This window comes from Sprattus sprattus, assembly GCF_963457725.1.
Source record: "Sprattus sprattus genome assembly, chromosome: 12".
In the NCBI taxonomy this organism is placed as follows: domain Eukaryota; kingdom Metazoa; phylum Chordata; class Actinopteri; order Clupeiformes; family Clupeidae; genus Sprattus; species Sprattus sprattus.
In genome coordinates this window covers 9178098-9188957 of record NC_137910.1, presented here as the reverse complement: position 1 = coordinate 9188957, position 10860 = coordinate 9178098, and the positions used below count along the sequence as shown (strand labels likewise).

At 44.5% G+C, this 10860-nt stretch overlaps 1 protein-coding gene across 1 annotated transcript; it reads left to right on the top strand.

Moving 5' to 3' along the window:
• Positions 1 to 2020: 2020 nt before the first annotated feature.
• On the top strand, positions 2021 to 9341 carry tmem87b (transmembrane protein 87B). Its single transcript, XM_080849430.1, has 14 exons — positions 2021 to 2106; positions 2778 to 2839; positions 3536 to 3719; positions 4129 to 4228; positions 4448 to 4541; positions 5777 to 5862; positions 6346 to 6443; positions 6527 to 6585; positions 6890 to 6993; positions 7163 to 7236; positions 7326 to 7396; positions 7658 to 7710; positions 7925 to 7955; positions 8192 to 9341. Exons 2-14 carry the CDS (start codon positions 2789 to 2791, stop codon positions 8231 to 8233), a joined length of 1047 nt encoding a protein of 348 aa, XP_080705556.1. The 5' UTR covers positions 2021 to 2106; positions 2778 to 2788; the 3' UTR covers positions 8234 to 9341.
• Positions 9342 to 10860: the final 1519 nt, after the last annotated feature.

Below are 10860 nucleotides of genomic sequence, written 5' to 3'. Positions count from 1 at the left end.
GTTAATTCGTGAACACAAATCTGTTCAGTTAATCTCAGCTAGCTAGCTAACAGCCATCGTTATGCGGCAAACTTGGTGTGATATTCCACCGTGCTAACACTTCCAAGAGTAGTATATGCCAGCTTCTTAGGAACGACTATCTTGGCAATGTTGTGTTTACTTCTGCGTTGTTCATCTCCGAACTAAAAGGTGATAGGGATCTCTTGTGTTCTGTTTGATGGAGCCTGCCAGCTGCGCTTTGCTATTTGGCTAGTAAGTTAGCCATTTCAGCAGGATGTTAACTATACAATCAACACTAGCTAGCTAACGTTTCTTAACTTAGCTACTTTCCATTATATTGTCGATTTCACCAACTATCCACCAAGTACGGGGTTCTGATCACCAATCTTGCAGTTGGCGGTTTCATAATGGACAACAACATAGTCATAGAGTGTTGGGATTTGTTATTACTGTAGCTGGCCAGCTCGCTTGTTAGCCAGACTGCCATTGCTACCAGCAGTCCCTAATTGTTCTGATAGGCATTAAGACATCTTGTCTGATAGCAAGTGGTAATTATGAGTTTGAAGGAAGAGTTGTTTTAAAAGTAGTCAGTTCTTCAGTTATTAAGTATTTCTCTTTTTATGCTGCATTCTACAGTAGGCTACTATTCCATGTGGCACATACTATAAATTATTTAACCCAGGTTAGCTAATCTTTCCATTGAGACTGCCTCTCCAGTATCAGAGGAAAGCTTTGTAAAGCTATAGCCTACGCCCAGCAAAGCCATCAAACCTGACTGACACGATTGACCTTTTCCAGATGGACACATTTGTTGTAAAGTGAGTTTCTTTTCTTGTCATGATAATTCGGAATTGGCTTGGTCTTTTCTAGACATCCAAACCATTGCTCATAAGGAAATCAATGTACAGTGGAACAGATGTAATATTGAAAGGTATGTGAACTTTTAACTAATCACTTAGGCTAATCTATGTGACTTTTAAGTGGAGCATATTATACAAAAGAATGTTGGTTTTCATACCTCATTTTTCACAGCCAGACTTGTTTTCTATCTATTTTTTTCATTATGGAAGATGTTAATCCTGTCTTATTTCCATCCTTCAGTAATATCTTTCCACTGTCCCGAAGAGGTGAACTTTAACGTTCAGTGGTATTTAAAGTTCTACCCCTGTCACAATGAGTTCAACAACATTGAAGTAAGTCATGTCTAATAGCTGCTTATGGTGTGATGGTCATTTTTGTATTTGTAATTATAATTGTAATTATTGTGGGGTTTCTGTTTTCAGGAAATGTATGAGAGGACTCCCCTAAGCAGGGGTGAGGGGCTAGACCCCAACCCATTGGGTATTGGGGAATGCCTTGAGCACCAGTATAAACCCATAACGTGCAATAAGGAGATGTCCATGTTTTCCAGTCTAAATGTAAGTTTATTCAGACTTTCATCTAGTATGGTGGTCTTGGGTGTGTCATTTTAGCAGTTATACTAATTAATGTGTAGATGTTGTTGACTTTTCCTTGTTTCTATTACTAGAACTGCATCCCTTGTCTGATATACAGTATTTCCTTTTTAGGAGTAACTTAATTGTCATTTTTCTCTGCAGAAAACAAAAGCAGAACCCCGCGATGCAAAACCGCCATCAGAAAATGGCGTACAGGTGAGACGGTCCTTAGGTCAACATTTGCTCTAAGTGTTTTTGGCATTCCTGAAGCTGTTCTGCACGTCCACATGTCTCTCATTTGTGTCAAATTAGAGTGAAAACGACACCAGGTGGTTAACTGAAGAGGTTGATAAACAAGGAGTTCCGGTAATTTACCATTTCATGAAAGATTCTGTGAATAATTCTGTTACCGTGAAAGGTTTTAATTTAATTATTTTATGCGCTATATTATATTGCATTCGTTGCAGTGAATTCCAAATCACATTCTGTGTAATACTAAATGAATATTAAGATATAAGTAAGTAGTTCGCAGTTCATGAAATTCCCCTCATTTTGACGAAGGCTGTCTTTCTAAAGGCTGATGTAATCGCCACAACATGGAGAGACGGCCCTTACTTGCTGGTGGTGAAGATAACGTCAACCAAGCCAGAGTCAGACTGGAATCTAACAGGTGAGCAGGAAAGCTGTAGTTCTGCGTGCTAAGCTGCAGCTATATGCAATCTACCAGGCGCTGCTGCATGCATGACAGACTATTTATTGCATGCACTGTACATACACAGCTGCATGCACGCACTGCACATACACCCTTCTCTCCCCATGCGCTGTACATACACCCTTCCCTCCCCATGCACTGTACATACACCCTTCCCTCCCCATGCACTGCACATACACCCTTCCCTCCCCATGCACTGCACATACACCCCTCCCTGCCCATGCACTGTACATACACCGCTGCATGCATGCACTGCACATACACCCTTCCCTCCCCATGCACTGCACATACACCCTTCCCTCCCCATGCACTGCACATACACCCTTCCCTCCCCATGCACTGCACATACACTGCTGCACGCATGAGCTGCACATACACCCTTCCCTCCCCATGCACTGCACATACACCCTTCCCTCCCCATGCACTGCACATACACCCTTCCCTCCCCATGCACTGTACATACACCCTTCCCTCCCCATGCACTGTACATACACCCTTCCCTCCCCATGCACTGTACATACACCGCTGCATGCATGCACTGCACATACACCCTTCCCTCCCCCTTCTGTGGTCTGGAAAGAGCCCCAAAGTCACTTCTCTTGTTTGTTTGTTTGTTTATCTGCCTTCAGTGAGTGTGGTGATGAAGGGCACACACGGCTTCATCTCGATCACCGAGTGGCCCCTGATGATAGTGAGTGTTTTATTATCATTCTAATAACCCCCCCCCCCCCCTTTTCCCTGAGATGGACCTGTCCTTCACCATAGAGTTATGCTTGAGCACTCTCTCTGGTAGTGAGTGTGATTCTATGGTCTTTACAATTCCAATCAGCTGTGGAACTCAAGGCAGCATCATTTCTCTGCCTCTCCTCTCCTCGCTGGATTTGATTATCGCGCTATGCGTGACGAAGCTTAGTTAGATGTTTGTTGACGAAGCTTAGTTAGATGTTTGTTGACGAAGCTTAGATAGATGACGCTATGCGTGAAGAAGCTTAGTTAGATGAAGGGAGAAAAAAAATCCCGTTTTAGAGACTTCGCTTATAGCAAACAGCAGTCCAGCAATGTAGCTAGTCATAATGTGTCATTGAGGAATGTATCAAGTATGTGTGTCCTATATGTAAATAAGTGTGCCGTATGTGTGTGTCCTATATCTAAATATGTTCGTCATGTATGTAAATAAGTGTGTCTTATGTGTGTGTCCTATATCTAAATATGTTCGTCATGTATGTTAATAAGTGAGCCGTATGTGTGTGTGCTATATCTAAATATGTTTGTCATGTATGTAAATAAGTGTGCCGTATGTGTGTGTGTCATACAGTTCTACATGGTCATGTGCGTGGTGTCATCCTCTCTGCCTTGCCCTAACCCTAACCCTGTCCCCATCCCTCAGTTCTACATGGTCATGTGCGTGGTGTACATCCTCTACGCCCTGCTCTGGTTCGTCTGGGCAGCCTGCTACTGGAAGGACCTGCTGAGGATCCAGTTCTGGATTGCCGGAGTCATCTTCCTGGGAATGGTGGAGATGGCCGTCTTCTGTGCCGAATATGAGAACACCAACACCGTGGGGCAAGCCAGTGAGTGGCACTTACAGTCTCCCGGGGGCTGGCATAGTGAAAGTGAGAGTGACTCTATGGAAGAGGTGGTGTAGACAAACACACTCTGAATTCCACCTCTGCATTTGACCCATCCAGGGTAGTGACACACACAGCACCCAGTGAACACACACAGTGAAGTGAAGTTACACTAACCCGGAGCAGCGCATAGCGTTGTGCATGATACCAGTGAATGCTAGGTGCTAGTGTGCGTAGTCAACCTGTGAGATTCTCTGTGATTTATTTTCTCAGCTTTGAGTTGGTCAGAGAAAAAAAAGGATGATTTTGTCTGTTGCATGTCTACCTGGGCAGCGGAACTGCTGGTGTTCATCTGTGTCCACTGTGTCTCCTCACTTAAGGAGTGACATGTCTTGTTGTGTTTATTGTTCAGCCCAAGCCCTACTGATCTTTGCGGAGCTCGTGTCTGCCCTAAAGAGGACTCTGGCCCGGCTGCTCGTCATCATTGTCAGCCTTGGATACGGCATAGTCAAGTGAGTGTCCAACCACTTACACTCAAAAAGCAGCTACAAGGTTTCTCTCAGTGTGTCTGACTCTGTTTCTGTTTCTGTGTGTTTCTGTTTCTGTGTGTGTGTGTGTGTGTGTGTGTGTGTGTGTGTGTGTGTGTGTGTGTGTGTGTGTGTGTGTGTGTGTGTGTGTGTGTGTGTGTGTGTGTGTGTGTGTGTGTGTGTGTGTGTGTGTGTGTGTTCTAGGCCTCGTCTTGGCACGGTGATGCACAGAGTGGTGGGATTGGGGGTGCTGTACTTTGCCTTTGCTGCCATTGAAGGCTTCCTGAGGATCACTGGGGTAAAGAGAACACACACACCTTCACATACATACACACACACTCACATACACACAAACTCGCACACATTCACATTCATACACACACACACACACACTCACACACATTCACACACACACACACAGACACACACTCACACACCCACATTCACATACACACACACTCACACACAAACACACACACACACATTCACATACACATACACACACACACACACACTCACACACACAGAGATTCACACACATACACACTCACATACAAACACAGACACACACACACACACACACACACATTCACATACATACACACTCACTCATACTCTCACACACACACCACACAAATTCAAATGACCCTGCTCATGACGGTGATAAATGATGAGTCTGTCCCCGCTGGGGTGCCCGGGGGAGACGCTGCTAACAGTCCCAGCATTTACCCCAGTGCACACCAGAACTGCTCCAGCTGTAGAAGGGGCTGAATTACCCGTCTGGAATATTTGGGCACCCCTTCCAAAGTGTGTTCATTCATTAGGCCACAGACGCCTTACCTTGTAAAAGGAGCTCTGTGTGTGTTTTTAGGCCGCTTTAGAGAGTGTGTCCAGGCAGCAGAGTGTCTTTGAGAGGGGGGTAGGGCAGAATGTCTCTGAGAGAGTGGGGGGAGGGTACGTGAGGGCAGCCTGGCGAAAAGATGGTTCATTGATGGTTCATTGATCATGTATTACCAATAGTTAGAGTCTGCGTTGGCAGGTAAGAATGCTTAGTGTGTGTTTTTGTGTGTGTGTGTGTGTGTGTGTGTCTGAAAGGGTCGGGACAATGGGCCTAACCTCATAGCAGTGGTCGTTCTAGCCATGCTTGACTCCGCAGCCACCTGGTACATATCCTTTGGATGGCGCACATCCCAGACTGCCCACAGGGTGACGCTAGTGAGCAACACTGCTTGGGACCAAGGACTCTCAGCAGGCATCAAGTGTGCATGATGTGGTTTTGATGGGGGGGAGTGCACTTACCCAGAGTGCACTGGGGGAAGATTGACAGTGGTAACTGGTGGTGATCTGCTCTCTGGTGATGCTGGTCATTCTGGGTCACTCCTCTCCTTCCCATCCGTTCTATCTGGTTCTTCTCCTAGTGTTCTGCCTCTCCCTCTGGACCACTCCTCCCTCTCTCAGGTGAAAGACTCTGACCTGTTCTCTCCCTGTCCCCTGTCCCTCTCCCTGTCCCTCTGGGTGTCTCCTCTCTCTCAGGCGAAGGATTCTGACCTGGCCCTGCTGGCCAACATTCCCCTGGCTCTGCTTGACTCCTCCCTCTGCTGGTGGATATCCTTTAAAGGGTTAAACTGCTTCTCTACTGGACCCCCCTACTCTGCTCCTGGTCCCTCCCCCAGTATGTCCTGTGCATGTGCGTGTGTGTGTGTGTGTGTGTGCGTACGTGTGTGGATGCATTTGGGTGCATGCGTGTGTGCGCTTGCGTGCACGTGTGTTTGTACGCTTGCGTGTGTGTGTGTGTGTTTGTGCGTATGTACGTACGTGTGGGTGCGTTTGTATGTGTGTGTGCGTGCGTGTGTGTGTGTGTGTGTGTGCTTGCGCGTGCGTGTGTTTGTACGCTTGCCTGTGTGTGTGTGTGTGTGTGTGAGATGGAGGTATACAGCTTATATGCACCGACTTATCCCACGGGCCTCTGAAACTGGTAAGGGTTGTGTGGGCTCTTGGGGTATTCACGGGTGTGTTCTGCCGTGTGTGTTTGCCTTGAAATGAGCCTCTGCCCAACGTCTTATGTCACATTTTTCCTTGACCGCCGTGAACATATTTGTAAGTTTGGCTCAAACCATCAAGACACTGAAGCTGAGGAGGAACCCAGTCAAGCTGTCACTGTACCGACACTTCACCAACACGCTCATCTTCGCTGTCATTGGTGAGTACTCAAATGGTTTCTCTCCATAGGTCAGAGTTTTGTGTCTAACAGACATTCATTCTGATGTGTCTCCTTGGTTTCAGCCTCCATCATCTTCATGGTGTGGACGACAAAAAAGTTCCGCTTCGCAGATTGTCAGTCAGTGAGTGCAGCTGATTCCTCTTGTGCTTACAATAAACTACAGTATACATTATTATAATTATTGTTATTTTATACAATAAACTACAGTATATATTATTATTGTTATTATAATAACCAGCAGATACAGCTGTTAGTGACTCCCACACAGTTTAGACTTGCACACGTTTTCTCACACTCTCTCTGCTCCCTCTCTGCTCCCTCTCTCTCTCCCTCTCTCTGCTCCCTCTCTCTCTCTCTCTCTGCTCTCTCTCTCTCTCTCTCTCTCTCTCTTCTCTCTCTCTCTCTGCCTCTCTGCTCTGCTGTAGGACTGGATGGAGCTGTGGGTGGATGATGCCTTCTGGAGGTTCTTGTTCTCCATCATTCTGCTGGTCATCATGTTTCTATGGAGACCGTCTGCAAACAATCAGAGGTGAGCTTTGGGTTGGGGGATCATGCGCCATTACTGTCCTGTCAGTGGTTCAACACACTCTATTTTATTTAGATTTTCAGCACAGTCTCTCTCTTCATGAAACGCAGCATTGATGTCTTACAATGGTAAATGAAATCAAAGTGTACTCTCTGTGTTCTTATGCTCTTAGGTATGCCTTTACACCGTTGATGGACGACTCTGACGATGAGGAGATCGAGGAGTTCCTCGTGTCTGCTAATATGGGTATGGTTATTAGAAGAGGGATTTTGAGATGATCAGATCATTTTGTCCTGGCTGCAAGTTGCTAACGGGTTTACCCTCTGTCCGTTTAGCTGATGGAATAAAGCTGAGATCAACCAAGAGTGAGGCCAATGGCACAGCAGCCAAACCTGCAGCTAATCCAGTGAGTATGAACTGAACCTGATCACACTGACCAGGGCTTTCGAACTCAGTGTTCTCTGAGGGATATGGACGGACAGACAGACAGACAGACAGACAGACAGACAGACAGACAGACAGACAGACAGACAGACAGACAGACAGACAGACAGACAGACAGACAGACAGACAGACAGACAGACAGACAGACAGACAGACAGACAGACAGACAGACAGACAGACAGACAGACAGACAGACAACTTACCATTTATTATTTCTATTCAGGATGAAGACTTGAAGTGGGTGGAGGACAACATCCCTACCTCACTGTCAGATGTGTAAGTACGCTGCGCACCCCTCTCTCTCTCTATGTCTCTCTCTCTTTCTCTTTCTCTCTCTCTCTCGCACCCCTTAAGCACTGGGGTGGCCCAGAGGAGTAGCTCGAGATGATCAACCAAACTAAGGGATGAATGCATTCCGTTTCTTTTCATATGGAATGGAATTTAAAATGAACACAAAGAGTTGATTCTGTTTTTGTATTTTTCTTTTTAGGGCACTTCCTGTTCTTCTGGACTCTGATGAGGTTTGTGTTTGTGTCTGTGTTTGTGTTTGTGTTTGTGTTTGTGTTTGTGTTTGTGTTGTTTCCTCCATGTTAACCTGCTGTCACTCTGTTGCGCCTATTTGTTCCTTTTTACACATGGAGGTCTCTTGCGCATACACTACATCTCTCTTGTAAGACTGTGGGCTTAACAGGCTTCTCTCTCTCTCTCTCTCTCTCTCTCTCTCTCTCTCTCTCTCTCTCTCTCTCGCTCATTCTAGGAAATCATGACCACAAAATACGAGATGTCCAAGATGGAGTAGTGTTCTGGGGCAAGCGGTGCTTTTCTGCCCTCTCGATGTGGTGCCCCCTGTTGGCCAGACTATGCCCATCGGCCCTTGCTCCAGAGGGATTTCTGAAACACTTCTGAACACTAAGCAACAAGAGGCTGCTCTAGCGGAGGCCGGAGAAGGATTTTGCCTGACAGAGCTGAGCTGAGGGCTGATGCTTGCCTCGTGTGTTTTTCAGATAGAGGTGCTACCTCACAGTTCTTTCATGAAAGTCTAAACACACTCCTCTCACCCTCTTGCACCTGCTGTCCTGGCCATCATTTACTCCGGTTAAACTAACTCCGTTCAGTTCAGTGAACTCCTCAAAGGAACAAAGCTGCCCTCATCTTGTCCACTATAAGAGGGAGCCGAACATCATAGCACATCATGACTGTTTGTTTTTCTTCTGCTTCTGTGTTTTTCAACTGGAAAGGTTGTGCGGCAGGACAAAGTAATTTAGTGGAATGGGTGGGTGGCAGTTCTGCTTGACCAAATTTGAGATTATAAGTTCTTTCCTTCTGTTGCTTTGACACAGTCTGTACACGTGTTATTTGTTATTTATGTCTCTGTGTGAAGCAGGTTTATGGTCTAAAAATATAATGTGAAATACTGTATGTGTCTGATATGATTGTGTGTGTGTATTTACATGTATGCGTGCGTGCGCGTATGTGCGTGTGTGTGTGTGTGTGCGTGTGCGTCCGTCCGTGTGTATTTTCGTGTATATTTACGTGTATATTTGTGTGCGTGCGTGTGTGTGTATTTTCGTGTATGTATATTTGTGTGTGTGAGTGTGCGTTTACATGCACATGCACATGCAAGTGTGCTTGTCATACAGTCCCAGGCTGGGCCTTGAGTTTATCCGTGTAGTGTCATTATGACATGAAATATGCAGACCTGCTGTGGGACGAGCTCAGCGATGAGGGTAAGGGTAAGGCGTTGGTTAGAGATCTATTCAACTCTAGAGCAATAGAAACACGATGGTTAGAGATCCAGAGTAGTCCTCTTTCACCTCATCTTTCCATTCATGTTGCTTTTGTAAAAGTGTACTTAATGATCACAGACACGCCTTGGTTCTTTTCTTCCTGCTTTTGATGTTATTACTCTTCTCTCCCTGTTTTAGTTGATTAATAAGAGAATAATATTGGTTAATCTGCTTTTTTTTATTTAATGTAAATATGTGATTGGATGACTGTTATCCCCTTCCAACTGATGTCCACAAAGTGTGGAAAGAGGGTTTTCTGTGAAGCTAGAATTTTATACACAGACAGACTGCAGTATCGGTAAACCAAGAGAGTTTTACTACAACTTGAAGCATTTTCATTGTCAGGACTGATTTCAAGTCTAACTGATCATGATTAGTGTTGCGGTACATGAATTTGAGGCAGTATAATATATTATAGTACATAATATATTTCACGAATATTAGAACAACATGATGGTCTGTTCCATTCTATCTCCTAAGTAACCTGAAGTTGGTGGTTGAGATATTATAAACCCATTCATTCACTAGACAAACTCATATTTGTACCAAAAATATGCCTCTGTGTGTGGTATGAACATAGGAAGCATGTTTTCTCCATCTTTACAAAACTTGGTTTGGTTAAGTTATGAATAAACGGACAAATATTTATATCATTCTGTGTCCTTCGTTCCTTTTGTGGGGCTTGAGTCTCCTTTACACATGATTGATAACAAATACATCAAAATACTGGGCTTTATATGGCTTCATTCCACTAAGGTGATCATTCCACCTGATCAGGTACTGTAGACCAAGTGTAACATTTTAAAAACCAGTACCTGTGACCTTGGCCATCTTCCACATTTCATCTTATATGTGTAGGAACTTTTCAGGGTATGTTTACAGGTAACACTTGGCTTCTATTTCATACCTTAGGTATTTTAGGTCAACAAAACCTTTGTTCTGATGGGGCAGATGTCGTATTTTGGTCATTGTGTTTGTGTGGCTCTGACAGCGGTGGCTTACCTTAACTTAAGATTCCACAAGGGGGCACCCAAGCCTCAATACCAGTGATCCTTCAGATTTCTCTGAAGTTCAATCAAGAATATAAATTCAAAGGCTTCAACTAAGAATTGAATGATACATGTCATGCATGAGGTGTAACAGAGATTTAAAAGCACTTGATTGACTTTTGGCAAGAGCTATCATATATATTGTGTATGAATGTACGTTTGGACAAGAACTATAATATTTGTGTGTATGAATGTACGTTTGGACAAGAGCTATAATATTTATGTGTATGAATGTACGTTTGGACAAGAGCTATACTATTTATGTGTATGAATGTACGTTTGGACAAGAGCTATAATATATATTGTGTATGAATGAACAAAACTGATCAGATTCAGTGTTAGAATTAAAGCTTCTACAGTAACATGCAGCATTTCCACAAAAACACCCCGATTTAATTTACAAAGCAAAACATCAACCAAATGACCAAATCACCCAGTTGTGCAAACAACAAACAGGTTCCATAAGCTCATAATACTCGCTCGGTTAATCTCTGTTGAGCGATGGATCATGTGATGGCTCATGGAAAACAAATTCATTCCTGCCACAAGATGGAGGAAGTATGTATAAACACTGCTTGTCCTTCCCAGAC

What these genes read in the sequence shown, in the direction of transcription:
- tmem87b (XM_080849430.1), top strand. Translation starts at nt 2,789, where the DNA reads ATGAAGGGCACACACGGCTTCATCTCGATCACCGAGTGGCCCCTGATG. An exon ending in GCTCATCTTCGCTGTCATTG is followed by an intron (nt 6,444 to 6,526) that starts GTGAGTACTCAA and finishes CCTTGGTTTCAG; the next exon opens with CCTCCATCATCTTCATGGTG. An exon ending in CCAAACCTGCAGCTAATCCA is followed by an intron (nt 7,397 to 7,657) that starts GTGAGTATGAAC and finishes ATTTCTATTCAG; the next exon opens with GATGAAGACTTGAAGTGGGT.